General features: G+C 41.3%; 1 protein-coding gene across 19 annotated transcripts in view; it reads left to right on the top strand.

The window, feature by feature from the left end:
• The window catches only part of LOC118403815 (cAMP-regulated phosphoprotein 21-like), a 175,538-nt gene that overhangs the window by 107,281 nt on the left and 51,904 nt on the right, over window positions 1-16,353 (top strand). For 14 of the 19 annotated variants that reach the window (XR_004829699.1, XM_035802643.1, XM_035802653.1 and 11 more), the window contains 15 exons: window positions 74-166; window positions 564-660; window positions 1,727-1,811; window positions 2,272-2,331; window positions 2,529-2,669; window positions 3,213-3,321; window positions 4,605-4,712; window positions 5,594-5,649; window positions 7,125-7,249; window positions 8,659-8,745; window positions 9,294-9,404; window positions 10,221-10,343; window positions 10,742-10,956; window positions 11,646-11,777; window positions 12,674-12,778. Coding sequence is in view for 18 of the 19 variants with exons in the window: in XM_035802643.1 (XP_035658536.1) it covers window positions 74-166; window positions 564-660; window positions 1,727-1,811; window positions 2,272-2,331; window positions 2,529-2,669; window positions 3,213-3,321; window positions 4,605-4,712; window positions 5,594-5,649; window positions 7,125-7,249; window positions 8,659-8,745; window positions 9,294-9,404; window positions 10,221-10,343; window positions 10,742-10,956; window positions 11,646-11,777; window positions 12,674-12,778 (1,647 nt within the window). In the remaining variant the exon portion in view is untranslated. The remainder of the gene's footprint in view (window positions 1-73; window positions 167-563; window positions 661-1,726; window positions 1,812-2,271; window positions 2,332-2,528; window positions 2,670-3,212; window positions 3,322-4,604; window positions 4,713-5,593; window positions 5,650-7,124; window positions 7,250-8,658; window positions 8,746-9,293; window positions 9,405-10,220; window positions 10,344-10,741; window positions 10,957-11,645; window positions 11,778-12,673; window positions 12,779-16,353) is intronic. The other 5 variants (XM_035802646.1, XM_035802644.1, XM_035802641.1 and 2 more) reach the window with 5 other exon arrangements.

Here is a 16,353-nt window from a genome sequence, read left to right as displayed (position 1 = left end):
AGAGGCTAACATGTATTCTATAACCTCCTCAAAACAGACAAAGAAATCTAGATCTGTGTTTATGTCTTTCCAGGCTCACCCAAAGATCAAGCTGTTGGTGAGAAGTCGTGCCGTCCATGATGACACTTCACCCCCCGCGACCCCTGACCCTCCCATAGTTGAACAGGTGAGAGCCTACACCATAGATCTGAGACCAGTGTTTGTTTTACAGTCACGGGACACATTAGGAAATTCTTAGCACATTTCACCAATCGCTGATTTTGTATATGCGCAAAACCACATATTAATAAGATCGGTTTTGAATCTTGAAAAATCAGCCCAGATGGGCCAAAAGGGAAATAATAAGTGATCGTGAGCTTACGTTCTGAAGTGATTGGTCATCAGTATTGATCCTGAAGAAGGCAACAGTAGTCGTTGAAATTTGATCCTTGTATCTCTCTTACCAGACTGAGTGTTTTGTCTTGTGTCTTACCACAGAAATGATCCCCTACACATTTTTAAGAGGTCTCTGACCACTGTTTCAGAAAAGATCTCTGACCAGTGTTTTTCATGTCCCTGCACAGAAACAGTCCCCCACCAAGGAGCTGAAGTCCCAGGAGAGCGGAGACAGTGCCTGCAGTGGGCTCACCACACCCAGAAGTACAGCCAGCCTTTCAAGAGGTACGTCGGTTCTAGTTGGTCCTTTGTATTGCCTCCAAGGTTATGGGTTCTAAACCCAACCACCAAGCCTAATTATTATAAAGCCATGGTGTCAACTACTGATGTAGTTGATGCAGTTCCCTTAAGTACTGTCGCCCTGTAAAGAGGTAACTGTTTGTCCTTCATATGGCATATTGCCTCCAGAAGTTTATGGGTTCCAATTCCTTGTCATGTGGTGTAACTGCAGAGGGTATCTGGCCCAGAAACTAGAAGTCCTGGGTTCAATTCCTGTCATTCTACCAATCTTGTGCACTCCTCACTCCACCCAGATGTTAAAACTTTGATTGGGAGGTGGAGCCCATCCCTCTCTCCCAATGCCTTTTATCACTCCAAATGTAGCCATATGTAACGCTAGTTCACCTTTATTCGCGGGTAACCTTTATCCGTTGTATTTAACACCAGGTTATTTCGGTATATCAAGTCGACGGACGGTGGTCTCAAACTGCATTATGTTGGAAAAAAATGCAATTTGAAACCACCATCCATCTACGTAATATCCCTTAATATCCTGTTTTCACGTACAACGAATATAGGTTACCCCGCGAATAAAAGTGAACTAGCGTTATACCCATTTTTACACCTGGGTGGAGTGATGAAAGTTGTGTAAAGTGCCTTTCCCAGGGGCACAACATCAGTGGCTTGACAGCTAGGCGGATTCGAACCCAGGACCTCTGGGATCTGGGTCAAACACCCTTCAGTTATACAACACAAGCCCAAGACAAAACAGAGTAGTTACTGTACTATGCGATTTACTGGTTATGCAATACATAAAAAGCAGATCCTGCATAAAGAACTCTGCAACAGACCTGGGTCAGCCTATAGATGTGCCCCAATTTTGTAGCAGAGACTGTCATTCTCGTATAGGACTGTTTAGCCACAGTCAACGCTGTAGGGCTGATATCAATTAGAATTTTACCATCATGGTCAATATTCACCGAAGGAGGCCATAATTATTATAATACATAACCAAATCAGCACCACATTTCAAGCCTTTTTGTCAAACTTTACAAATCTTTTTCCTCCACAGATTCCAGTCAAGATAAGGAGTACACAGACTTCACAGGGGTGGACCTGCACCAGTTTATTGTAGATACCCTCAAAAATAACCCTAGGTCAGTCAAGCTTACATAAAACTCTTATTATTACGTATGTATATGAAATAGGATAGTTATACTTTTGCTCCATATATGCCTGTATGCAAATGGTAGATACCTATAGATAAAATTTGCATCATTTGAGTAGTGTGAAGTAGACTTCGTTTCGAGTTAGTGAAATCAGTTTATATCTTTTCTTCTGTATTACTGTGAAACTTTACTTATCTTAATTGTTCGTAGACCAAGGAAAATTTGTTTTGTAATCAGCTACAGCCAATAATTACTAAGGTAATTATGTAGCTTAGTAATTATGTAGCTATTGATACAATCGTGCATTATATAACTAAAACAACAACAACATTATAGTTAGCAGCAATGTGCTTACTGGCCCATAACTCCCCTTTAAAATGTGCATAATGGCAAAAATAGAGTATTCTGTTTATACTTACTTGTATCTTTTTCCCCTCTTTTCCTACAGAGATAGAATGATGCTTTTGAAGCTAGAGAAAGACTGTATAGAATTAATTAACGAGGAGAAGTGAGTATATCTTTTCTTCTGTAATACTGAGAAACTCTCTTTATCATAATTTTGTTTGTAGACTGAAGAAAATATGTTTTATAATCAACTACAGCCTTAGTGTATACACCAGAAAACTTTTCCACCAATGACAATTAAGTTATACAATAGAATGTTGTCTCCAACTGTTGTAACATTGTTTCCCATTGGTTCTTCAGGACACACCAGAAAACATTTCCACCAATGACGTCGTACCATAGAATGTTAGTGCACAGAGTCGCTGCTTATTTCGGCATGGACCACAATGTGGACTCGACGGGGAAAGCTGTAATCATAAACAAGACGTGTAATACTAGAATGTAAGTCAGCCAATACTTATGATGTATTCACCAAATAACTGTTATTCATGTCTGTAACTGGATATGATTTTGGAAACTGTCTGACGTTTCAGGTAGAATCCACTGCCTTTTGTCAGTGCTGCTGAGCAGAATTATCTTATGAAGAGCATGTTGTAAGATTTGCTCAGTGTCACTGATGATAGATAGTGGATGCAACCTAAAATATCTGACTGTTTCCAAAATCATATTTGACTGTTTCAAAATCCACTTGCTTGAGTATCTGCTATTTGGCATAACACTTATTACCTCAATGTCTAATCTTCATTTGCTAATGTGACTGTGGACGACATGTCCTGCCAGATATTGCACAATGTTGAATGATATTTGGTACAAGATAGGTACAAGAATATGAAAGTCTTGTTTATAATGCAAAGCTACATATATGGGCCAGTGAAATAGTTTGTTGATGGGCTTATCAAAAATGTAAATGTTACAAGATGATAAAAGATGTAACATCATGAATTATTGCACCAGTAACCATATCTTGTCTCTTTTCTCTCACAGACCAGAGCAGAAATTTAGTGAACACATAAAGGACAACAGTAGAGGAGAAGAACCTCAGAGAAGACAGATCCTACAGAGGGACAGAGAGAGCAGCTCAGAAAAAGAGGAGGTCAGTGGCACTTGGTCCATCCTTCCTCTTAATGTACAACTCATTAGCCTGGTCCCTTCAATGGACAGAAATCGGTCTGTAAAAGATAGACAGAACTTTTCAAGAATTTTGTAAATTTGTTGCGACTCACCTTTGGTGCTTGACAAGATTTTCTGCCATACCAAAAGGACAGAAAAAAATATCAGGCTGACAAGAACACAGCTGTGTACCATCCCTGCAGTAGCCTCATCATGTTTGCTTCTGCTACCCATCTGGGGAACTGTATATTCAAATCTTTTGGTGGTGACGTCAGTTAATGACAACATGGAACCAAAATGTGGAACCAGGTCCAAACACAGTGCTAAGTTTTGTACCAGAATTTTCCTCCTGCTTCAAGTCCCAACATTGAATATCTAGTTACCTTCAAGCTAATTTCTAATGAACAAACTTACATTGTAAGTACTGGTGGAAAAGATTTTCTCGACCAAAGACAGGTGAATTCAGTTTCAAAGATTTAGCTCTTGAAAACGTAAGCAACATGATGCAGATACATGACATTGTGTGAAAGTAGACAGCAACCCAAAAGGAGAGAAACCCTCCAACGAGAGGTGAGCTTTGTTCCATGAATTTCTAAAGACAGAATACTTGTTGTCTGGGCTACAGATGGGCTAGATAGGTAAATACAGTTTCAAAGATCACAATTTTGACAGTTTAGCTCTTGAAAATGTGTGCCGCAGATACACAACATTGTTTCAAAGTCATCCACCCAAATGGAGAAAAATCCTTCAACGATTTCTGAACTTTGTTGTATGGGTTTCTTAAAGGAAGAAAATAATTCTAGACTAAATATAGAAAAATGCAGATTCAAAGATGACAGTTTTGACAGTTTAGCTCTTGAAAATGTGTGCAGAAGATACATAACAACCCGCCCAAAAGGAGCAAAACCCTCCAACGAGTGCTGAACTTTGTTCTACAGCTTTCGAAAGAGAGTATCACACTAATTTAGGCTATAGATAGGTAAATTCAGTCACAAAGATCACAATTTCGCTCTTGAAAATGTGTGCAACAGATGACATTGTTTGAAACAACAAACCCAAAAGGATAGAAACCCTCCAACGAGTGCCGAACTTTGTTCTACAGGTATGGAAAGAGAGTGTCAGACTAATTTAGGCTATAGATAGGTAAATTCAGTCACAAAGATCACAATTTCGCTCTTGAAAATGTGTGCAACAGATGACATTGTTTGAAACAACAAACCCAAAAGGATAGAAACCCTCCAACGAGTGCTGAACTTTGTTCTACAGGTATCGAAAGACAGAATACCCACGCTACGAGAGGACAAGAAGAGCAAGTCAATAGAAGAGAGAGAGGAAGAGTATGAAAAGGCTCGCGCAAGGATATTCAACCAAGATGTGAGTTTCCGCATCACCTCCTTTGTTTCCTTTGTTTTCTGTTTTGTGAGCTTGTCTATGTTTTTTGTGATTCCGTCGACTTGATAGTTGGTGATGTGAAGAAGTAATGCGTACAGTTTGCCATCCCGAAACGTTTTTTTGGCGACGACCACGAGGCGGAGCCCCTCTTTTTAAGATCTGGAAGTGTAACGTTTTGTTCTCATCATGCTGTTTGTTGACTCCATGAGCAGAGCCTGTTTCTCTCTCTTTCTCTCTCTCTCCACGTCATGCCGGTACCAGATCCCATCGTTCCCTCCTTTGTGTCATCTTGACCAAGTCGTGTTGATTTCTGTCATCTCACTTTTAAGGCTACACAGTCTTAGTTTTATGGATGACAACCTCTGGAGACATCAGAAGAATGTAACAGAAACATTTGCTAGGAAAAAAGCATCATTAGTCGTGTATAAAGAACTTAATCCAGTTATTTACAAAATTGATAAAATTATTCTTAAATGAACAAACCCTACTGTATGTTTAAAGGCAAATCAGTCTTTACAACTGGATAAACTTGGAGATTTACTTCCACACTTTTCAAGTGACATCCATCATTCTTATTTAGCGTCGCTAGAATGAACTGGCAGAACAATTCAAAACAAGTATATCTAAGTTTTATTTCTAACTGGAAAAATTGGTTGAACATGTCAATAACTAACTCATAAGGATTGTATGAAAATGTCACTTTATTCAGTTGTAGAGGTTGAAATTACCTTTAAAGATTGTTTACCTGGATTTCTAACCTTCATAATCATAACTTGTGTATGTTGTCACAATGTGTTGTACCGTTTAGCCAACTATGGCCTGCATTGTCCACGACATGATCGTGACACTAACAGTAAAGCTAGGTCTCCATTTCTTTTCCACAGTCAACGTCATCGGTAGACACAGACTCAGGCTTTAGGTAAGGTTCAACATGGTAGTTTTTGGTTTGTCTTTCTTTCTGTGTGTGTGTGTGTCTGTCTGTCTGTCTGTTTGTGTTTCCGGATATTTGTGGTCAGCATAACTTTAGACCCTCTGGATGTATTACAATGATATATGGTATGTGGGTGTTTGATTGATGTATGGAAGTTTTTAGTAGCATGTGTGTATGTGTGTGTGTGTGTGTGTGTGTGTGTGTTTCCAGCGCAAAAAAAATTCTTGTGTCTTTTTTGATAACAAAAAAATGGTTGTATCTGTGTCAATCTGTACGGTTGTATCGGTCTTCCTGTACCAGCTCTTGATTGTTGTGTCTGTGTTGTACATGTTGTCCTTTTTTGTACAAACTCTATGATTAGAATTATTTGTGTGGCTGTATGTATGCTAATCTGTGGGTTGCACAGTCATATTTTATGTTGTTGTGCCAGCTCTTGATCTGTCTGGTAATATCTATGTGGTGGTATCTGTGTAATATGTATGTTGCTGTTACTGTATGTGGTGTGTGTGGTTGTATCTGACAATATATTGACAAGACAGTGTTGTTGTTGTCCCACCAGCTCTAAGACTTGATCTGTGTGTTTATATGGTTGCACGTATGTTGATCTGCATTGCTGTACCAGCTCTTGATACGTGTGGTTGTATCTATGTTGTTGCACTATGTGGTTGTATCTGTGTTGTACCATCTCTTGACCTGTGAGGTTCTATTTGACGTGTAGATCTGTATGGCTGTTTCTTTATGGCTGTACCCGTTGTATCCATGTTGTACCAGCTCTTGATCTGTGTGGTTCTATCTGTGTGGTTGTACCTGTTGTATCTATGTCGTTTGTTGTTGTACCAGCCCTTGAACTGTGTGGTTGTTTCTGTGGTGTACCTGTTGTATCTGTGTTGTACCAGCTCTTGATCTGTGTGGTTGTTTCTGTGCTGTACCTGTTGTATCTGTGTTGTACCAGCTCTTGATCTGTGTGGTTGTTTCTGTGCTGTACCAGCTCTTGATCTGTGTTGTACCAGCTCTTGATCTGTGTGGTTGTACCTGTTGTATCTGTGTTGCATGTTGTTGTACCAGTTCTTGATCTGTATGGTTCTATCTGTGTTGTTGTACCTGACGTGTAGTTATTTCTGTGCTGTACCTGTTGTATCTATGTTGTACCATCTCTTGATCCGTGTGGTTGTTTCTGTGTTGTTGTATGTGTTGTATCTATGTTGTGTCAGCTCTTGATTTGTGTGGTTCTATCTGAGTGGTTGTACCTGTGTTGTACCTGTTGTATCTATGTTGTATGTTGTTGTACCAGCTCTTGATCTTTGTGGTTCTATCTGTGTGGTTGTACCTGTTGTATCCATGTTGTATGTTGTTGTAGTGTGGTTCTATCTGTGTGGTTGTACCTGATATATCCATGTTGTATCCATGTTGTACCAGCTCTTGATCTGTGTGGTTCTATCTGTGTCTTGTCCCTTTAATCCCAGAAGTCGGTCCAGCAGACAGAGCAGCCAGGAGGACACGCCGCGGTGGCACGACTACGGTCGGCCCTGGAGCAGCACAGACTCTGACACCAGCACCAACCGCATACAGAGGCCCACCGTCACGAAAGGTACACGAAATGTACAATGATATCAGGGCTCGAAATACCACCTGCATATGCAGGTTAGTGCAGGTAAAATTGTGCAGGTATTTCTTGTGTCTACCTGCACTGGTCCATGTGTACATGTACTGGGTTTATACAGGTAAGTGCAGGTAAAATTGGAGCTGTGCAGGCATTTTTTGTGTCTACCTGCACCTAACCTGCTCTGGTGCATAGACTGGATTTTACCGGTATAGATAAATGTCCTATAATGTAAGTGCATGTGGATTGTTATTAACTGCATTGACTGTTACCACCTATAAAGTATAAAAGAAACAATAGTAATGGTTTCTGATCAATTTTAGTATGATTCACACTTCCTTAATTCAGAGTGATGCAGGTAAAAATTGTCTGGTGCAGGTAATTTCCAATGCCACCTGCACCAGTGCAGGTATGCAGAAAAAAGTATTTCAAGCCCTGCATATGATACTGTATTCAGTGTGGAAAATGCTGGGTGAGGAGACTTAGGGGGGTGATGTTCCCTGTAGTAAGGTGGATAATGCTATCATCTCTGACACAGCTGTCTTAAGCCTACGTCACAAACTTAAGTCTAGCAGCAGCAGCCTTCCATCTTATTAGTGCAGAAAATGCTGGGTGAGGAGACTTAGGGGAGTGATGTTCCCTGTAGTAAGGTGGATAATGATATAATCTCTGACACGGTTTTCTCAAACCTACGTCACAAACTAGTCTAGCAGCAGAAGCCTGCCTTCTCGTATTATGTGGTGCACTACCAAAAATGATTTTTGCTTGTTTTGCTTACCCCATGGACAATTCTTATATGAAGAAAAAATATTCTTGCAGGAAGAAAATGTAGAATAAAATTCTAAGCAAAACAAGCAAAACAAGAATCTACCAAAAAATCTTAATTCTCATGCAAAGAACAATTTTCTTATTCTTCTTTGGTGAAGAAAATTTTTTCTCACACCTAAGAACTTTAAGCAAAATCTTCTTGTTTTTTCGTATGGTGCAAGAAAAAAAATCTAGAAATGCTTATTTTTTTAAAACTCTTAAGAAATACAAGAATTTTTGCTCTTGATGTAAGAAAAGTATTCTTGGTGTAAGAATATTAATCTCAAAAATGTCTAAAAAAATTCAAGCAAAAATTTGCTTGCCCCATGGACAAGCACGTTTTTCTTAGATTTCTTGGGGACAGAATAATTTTCTTCCTGGAAGATAAATTTTCTGTGAGGAAGAAAAACAAGATACACAGAAAAAATCATTTTTGGTAGTGTGTTGCCAGTTTCTGTTGTGTTATAGAATCAGACTTGTTGTTGTAGGCCTGGGTGTTGGGTATTCCAGTGCAGATGTTTTCTCCACAAGTTGTGGAAATGAAGGTGAAAGAATGAATACATGTATTTTCTGTATCTGTATCTGTATAGCCAGCAGCTTTGGCGGCACGCCCATGTTAGCGCGTGGAGACAGCGGTGACAGGAGCGGCAGGGGCAGTGGGAAACTATCCAAACAAGGTAACCGTTGTTGTTTTGTTTTTTGTGGCATTAGTGACTGTGTTTTCCCAAATAAGTATAAAAAGTACAGCTTTGGTGGCACACCCATGTTAGCACCCAACAACAGCAACAACAGAGGCAGCGGGAAACTATCCAAACAAGGTTTTGATTTCGTTCTTTATTTTGTCAATTTGTATTCGTAACAAAGTGCAACGTAACACAAAGAAAATATCCCAACAAGATTGTTTTTAATTCTTCAACGCATTTTCTCAAGCAAAAGGAGAACAACAAAATGTGAAAGAATGCAAAAAGGAAGACATCGACAGTGGAAAACTATCCAAACAAGGTTTCTACCACAAGCAAAAGTTTTCATTTTCATCATCATTTGATCAGACAGGCCAAAAACAGAAAACTGTGGAAGGCAAAGTCAAGTGAATCTACATTGCAGACATATTATATAGCATAGAACAAGTAAGTTGAAATGTGAAGCGTACATACAGTCAGTAAAATTTTCGCTTATAGCAAGTTGTTGGACAAGGTTATAAACTTGTTTCTGTTTCCCCCTGTAGGGTCTGACGCCAGCGGGTCCATAGCAGCAAGGAGTCAGCCTTTGGGGATGCAGCCCTCCATCAGCATCAGTTACCCCACCTCTGTTAGCACTACACAGGTCACCTGGTCAGGTCAGTGTTTGTTTGTTTGTTTGTTTGTTTTGCAGAATCAGTAAGCCCGAAACCTTTAGGTGTAACATACCAGTTTTGTACAGTAGGTACGAGCTGTGTAAGACTGGATTGTAACTCAGGTTCAAACCACTTGAACCAGGAAGGACCCTGAAAAAAAAAGAAAGTGATCTCGATCCTGTTTTAGCTCACTAAAAAGCTAATCTTCCACTGGTCGTGACAGAGGTGAAAGATGCTATATGACGGAATTTATAAGTTCATTGTACCTGGGAAATTCCCCTAGCTTTTCTCAACTGGCACAATGACCTTAAAGTCCCGTCCTAAGGACTACAACCATTTCTGTTAGCGTGCTTGTCGTGTGAGAAACAGAGCTGGAATTGAACTCATGGCTTCTAGTTCCAGAAACAGGGCTGCTAACCACTGGACCACGCACGCTGCGTTGGAGCCGAAAAGACTTTAACTTGACTGTACCTTTCTACGTTTTGACACATCCTCAGGATGCCACAAGACACACCTGCACAAAAAGCCCTTGAATTCGCCATTCTAGGTTCCAATAGAATCAAGGCACGCAAGGGAAGACATTGTGTCAACCTGCTCAGCCTGCTGAAAGCAGACCTAAAGCACAGAGGTCGAGCTTTTCCTACAACAGCAAAGAATCTCCAGGAGCTAAGGAAGCTTGCAGGATGCAAAGCACAATGGAAAAGGATGAAGAAAGACTGAATGCAGCTATAGGACTTTCCAGACTATAGATGCAGAACACGGTGTCTGATGATGATGATGATGTACCTTTCATTGACAAGTTTGTTGTTTGTCTCTCAGGAGGGAGTGAGGGGAGTTCGGTTCCCAGTTTCTCAGGGACGGGGACGGGGACAGGAGTCCTCTGGGCGGTGTCGGACATCTCCCAAATCCCCCCTGGCAGTGTCCTCATCAACCCTCAGACTGGTACGTCTGTTTTGTATTTTATCATCTTTGATAAGAGTTTATGTTTTGGTTGCCCTTCGTGTATGTGTGTGAGGGGAAGCCTTGAATTAGTACATATCATTTTGTATTTTATTACCTCTGCCAAGAATGTTTTGCCTCTGTGTGTGTGTGTATGATTGCGTGTGTGTGGCATAACTCGAGAAGCCATGGATGGTTCCTTATTTGGTAGGTGGGAATGGCTCGAGAAAATAAAAGGTCAAATTCAATACTGGGCCCCCAGCATTTTTCTACAGTACTGCAGCAGCTCTTCAGGTTCTGGTATCTGATGTTCTGGTCATACTATGGTCATGATTCTTGAGTGGTAAATAGATCTAGAGATCGTTGAAAAACTTTTGAGAAATATTTCCGTTCTATTTCAGGTCAGCCCTTTCTAAATGCAGACGGGTCTCCAGTGATATTCCAGCCCCAGATGGTTGCCCAGCAACAGCCAATGAGAGGCCAGCAGCAGCAGCAGCCCCAGCAGCAACAACAGATGTCTTCTCAGCCCTCCCCGCAGCAGCCTGTTATCTACACATCGTACGTCCCGCAGCAACAACAGATGGTGCAGGGACAGGGGCAGTATGTGGTGGGGGAGGTGGGTCATGTTTTCGGTACCGTAGGTAGTGTGTAAGTTTGTATGGCCGCAGCAGTCGGTTATCTACACATTGTACGTCCCACAGCAACAACAGATGGTGCAGGGACAGGGGCAGTATGTGGTGGGGGAGGTGGGTCATTTGTACCTTTTGTTATGCTATGTTTGTAACTCAAAAAGTATTTAGGTAGGCCTTTACACATCAAAGAAATGACTAGATTTTGTCCCTGTGGTGGCTCTCCTTGGTACTAAATGGAAGCTGTTGTGCAGATGTAGCAAAAGCCCTTTCACAGAAATCACTACGCATGTACGGCAACAGGAATTCAGGTAATATGTCAAAGGTAAAGGCCCCCAAACGACCAGGGGTACAGAAAAGTCAGGTGCAGGTCCAGAGGATCAGTTCAAAGTACGGACCAGAACCTGGACCTAATTGTTTGTGAATGGGCAATACTCAAAACAATGGTCTATTTCTCTACAAAGGAATATGTTTGGTAGAGTGCCCTATCTTCAAAACAAAAACTTATCTTGACCATTGTTTCGATTTGCATAACAATATCCGACGGGTTTTGTTTTCTTTTTAAGGGCCTTTACCTTTCATATATTACCTAGAATTCATGTTACCGCACATGCGTTTGGATCTCTTTGAATGGATGACTCTAAACAATGATGAAAACATTTCTATGACCTTGCAGGAGTCCCAAGGTCAGTTAGGAGACATGACCCCGCAGTTCCAGCAGCTGAACATCAGCAGACAGTCCTCAGGGGACAGCGCGGTCGAGCTGTCCTCCCCACAGCAGGGTCAGCATCCCATGTACGCTGCACAGGTAGGCAAAAAGCTGGTTCAGTTCAGTCTATTGAAAATCAACTTGCATGTACACTATACCATTAGGTACATGAGATCTGTTGACTTACAAAGGTGCTTTCCTCATCATACATGCAAGTTTGACACAGACAAAATTAAAATCACTTAAAATACAGTTTACATTAGAGGCTAAGGTGACGCATACATTATAAAATCTGCTATGGAGAACAGCTCTTTGAGTAGAGTTTCAGTGCACATTTCCTTGCTGTTTCTGTACCAGGATATACTTTTACAGAGAAAGGTTTCCACCCCTCCCCCTTTATTAACGTACTTAAGGCACCTCCTCGAACACAGAAACCCATCTAATGTCCCTTCTGTGTTAGAAGGATTTTGACTAACTTAACTAACACTGTCACCAGCTAACAAAACTGAGGTTATAGCTTACATGTATCATCTTTAAGTCAGAAACATCATGCTTGAGACAGGCTGGAGGACTATCCGACCCAAGAGATGAAGCAGGGATTATGTAGGCTTCTCTGGAATATCCCCTTCCCCATTTACTTAGGCTACATCATCTCCCTGCATCCCTTAGGTCATCTGGAATGGCTATAGTTTATGTCCTTGGTGCTGAACTTTTGCTGCTATGTCTTTACTTACTGAATATTCAGTTCATGGCTACTGTAAATGCAGAAATGTTCGCGGTGGATTTATGTTCACCGTTTTCGCGTTGGCCACTTCACCACGAATTTAAAACCACTGCGAACATTTTTCCAGGGCATTAAGATACTACAGTGCATGGTGCTACCGCGAAATTAAAACCACCGCGAAAAGTCCTTTTTCCTGCTACCGCGAAATCAAATCCCTGCGAACTTAAATGCATTTACAGTATGAATGAAATTTGTGTTTTGTTCCATCCAGGGCCAGTTCCTGACGTCCCCAGTGCAGCCCCCAGCCCCCTATCAGCACAGCCAGGCTCAGCCGGTCATGGGTCAGCAGCCGTTCGTCCAGGGGGGTATGCAGCAGGTAGGCAACAATCTTGTCCTTCCTGAGGCTGTGTAACGCTAGATCACCTTTATCTGTGGGGCAACCTATATCCATGGTTTTAAAAACGAGGTACATAGGATATCAAGTCATCGGACTGTTCAATATAATTTGGAAAATGTAACAATGGAATAGAAGATATTGCAATTTGCATTGAGACCACTGTTTGTCAGTATGCAGCAGGTAGGCAGCAATCTATTCCTTATTCTTTGGACACAAAAATATATATGATAAAAAGGGCCCTCCGAGCAGTTTATGGGCAGTTTTTAAAAACTCTCGGGAACCCTACATGGCCCCATGGGACACACTGCACCAACTATGTTATGTTTGGGCAAGGCCAGGCCCCAGGTTAATTTTAACTTGGAGTCAACCTGGTAACAAATTGTAGGTCGCACATTTGTGTATGTTGGCGACGATTGCCTGAGCATTGATACATGATCATTGGTAAATATCAGTCGGCAACGTGCCACAGTACAGTGAAATATCCCTCAAAGGCTCAAACAAGTTGTACATGTTTTAATCTTGATGCAAGAGAAAAAAAAAAAATTTGCTAAATTGTCAAAAAATTTTGAGACAGGGTTTGCCAATCTGAACAAATGGAATCTGCTAGTGTTTTGTTTTGTCGAGAATTAAGGTATGCTAGACATGTAGTCATTTAGTTCTTTGTATTGAACTCCCCTCGTATGTATGCCTCTAGCCCACTGGAGACGGTGGCTACGTTGTTTACTGTCCAGTGCAAGTGGGCTACCCCGCCCCCCAACCTACTTATGTGGGCTCAGACCCACAGTTTGGTGACCAACAGCAATACGTAGGGTCTGACCAGGGCCCTTCTCAGGTGAGGGGGTGTGGCCACCACTAACCAATCACGTGCCCTCATTGGTTTTGATTGACAGGCATGTCAGACAAGAGTAGGTGGTGTTAGCTAGCTGTGTACGTAACCCAATCACTTGCCTGGATTCATGTTGACTGACGGGCACTCCTAATATGGCATGGTGTTGTCAAGGCTCTTCTAGCCAATCACAGTGGTGGAGCTATTCATTACATGTTGGCCAATCACCTACTGGGGATGGTTTGAATTGGCCAATCACATGCTGGAAGTAGTTTGTATTGGCCAATCACCCGCCCTGATTATGTTCACCATAAAGTGATGACATTGTGTTTTTCTAATGAGTGTGCAGTTCATTGGATGCCCATCAAATGTATTTGTTGATTTAAACTGCATGCACAGGTAAAAATTCACTAGTGTGTGTGAATGCAATTGTGACTGTCCTTACTTTTCCTTGACTGTTTAGTCACATTACCTATAAAAACTTCAGTTTGCTTTTCTGTTGTTTTTGTTGTGAAAATGAGCAGAAATATGACATTTGAGAATCTCACAAGGGATGTCTCAATTTGCAGCAGTACCTAATGCTCATATACTTTTGATATCAGTTGATATGGCAAGAGACTTTGCATGAATGTTACAAGCCACTGTTACAAAATGCTTGTTGCAGTTGAAACATTCACAATGGTTGCTAGAGCTCAGGTTGGGAGTCATGGTAATGTGTGAATGTGTTTATAGCAAGTAGAGACATTTGCACAACTGTTGCAAACAACTGTTACACACTGCTTCTTACTGTTGAAGCAATGAAGAACCATAGTAATGTGTGATTGTATCAAATGTGTTTGTGGAAAGAGACATTTGAACAACTGTTTCAAATCACGTGTTACATTCACATACAGTATATTATACACAATTGAAACAGTGGATGCTATAGAGCTGAGATTGATAATGAGTGAGTGTTTGTTTGAAGAGACATTTGAACAACTGTTGCAAACCACATGTTACATTGTAGATTTGAAACAGTGGATGGTAGAGCTGAGGTTGAGAATGTTGCCAAGGTGTGATTGTATCAAATGTGTTTGTGGCAAGAAACATTTGAACAACTGTTAAAGACCACATTATTTGTCCATTTAATACATGAGTGGACAGTGGATGATAAGAGTTGAGGTTAGGAAAGGTGCCAGTGTGAGATTGTGTACATACTGAGGTTAGGAAAGGTGCCAGTGTGTGATTGTGTACTTACTGAGGTTAGGAAAGGTGTCAGTGTGTGATTGTGTACTTACTGAGTTTAGGAAAGGTGCCAGTGTGTGATTGTGTACTTACTGAGGTTAGGAAAGGTGTCAGTGTGTGATTGTGTACTTACTGAGTTTAGGAAAGGTGCCAGTGTGTGATTGTGTACTTACTGAGGTTAGGAATGGTGCCAGTGTGTGATTGTGTACTTACTGAGTTTAGGAAAGGTGCCAGTGTGTGATTGTGTACATACTGAGGTTAGGAAAGGTGTCAGTGTGTGATTGTGTACTTACTGAGGTTAGGAAAGGTGCCAGTGTGTGATTGTGTACTTACTGAGGTTAGGAAAGGTGCCAGTGTGTGATTGTGTACTTTCTGAGTTTAGACAAGGTGCCAGTGTGTGATTGTGTACTTACTGAGGTTAGGAAAGGTGCCAGTGTGTGATTGTGTACTTACTGAGGTTAGGAATGGTGCCAGTGTGTGATTGTGTACTTTCTGAGGATAGGAATGGTGTCAGTGTGTGATTGTGTACTTACTGAGTTTAGGAAAGGTGCCAGTGTGTGATTGTGTACTCACTGAGTTAGAAAAGGTGCCAGTGTGTGATTGTGTACTTACTGAGGTTAGGAATGGTGCCAGTGTGTGATTGTGTACTTTCTGAGGATAGGAAAGGTGCCAGTGTGTGAATGTGTACTTACTGAGTTTAGACAAGGTGCCAGTGTGTGATTGTGTACTTACTGAGGATAGGAAAGGTGCCAGTGTGTGATTGTGTACTTACTGAGGTTAGGAATGGTGCCAGTGTGTGATTGTGTACTTTATGTGGTTAGGAAAGGTGCCAGTGTGTGATTGTGTACTTACTGAGGTTAGGAAAGGTACCAGCTGCAGTGTGTGATTGTGTACTTACTGAGTTTAGGAATGGTGCCAGTGTGTGATTGTGTACTTACTGAAGTTGAGAATGGTGCCAGTGTGTGATTGTGTACTTACTGAGGTTAGGAAAGGTGCCAGTGTGTGATTGTGTACTTACTGAGGCTAGGAAAGGTGCCAGTGTGTGCTTGTGTACTTACTGAGGTTAGGAATGGTGCTAGTGTGTGATTTATAATTTACTCACTGAGGAAAGGAAACCCGAGTGTGTGATTGTGTACTTACTGATGTTAGGAAAGGTGTCAGTGTGTGATTGTGTACTTACTGAGGCTAGGAATGGTGTCAGTGTGTGATTGTGGTACTTTCTTGGGTTAGGAAAGGTGCCAGTATGAGATTGTGTACTTACTGAGGTTAGGAAAGGTGCCAGTGTGTGATTGTGTACTTACTGAGTTTAGGAAAGGTGCCAGTGTGTGATTGTGTACTTACTGAGGTTAGGGAATGGTGCCAGTGTGTGATTGTGTACTTACTGAGTTTAGGAAAGGTGCCAGTGTGTGATTGTGTACTTACTGAGGTTAGGAAAGGTGCCAGTGTGTGATTGTGTACTTACTGAGGTTAGGAAAGGTGCCAGTGTGTGATTGTGTACTTACTG

The sequence above is a fragment of the Branchiostoma floridae genome, chromosome 16 (genome assembly GCF_000003815.2).
Source record: "Branchiostoma floridae strain S238N-H82 chromosome 16, Bfl_VNyyK, whole genome shotgun sequence".
Lineage (NCBI taxonomy): Eukaryota > Metazoa > Chordata > Leptocardii > Amphioxiformes > Branchiostomatidae > Branchiostoma > Branchiostoma floridae.
The sequence above is the reverse complement of the archived record's forward strand: the minus strand, read 5'-3'. Positions and strand labels throughout refer to the sequence as shown.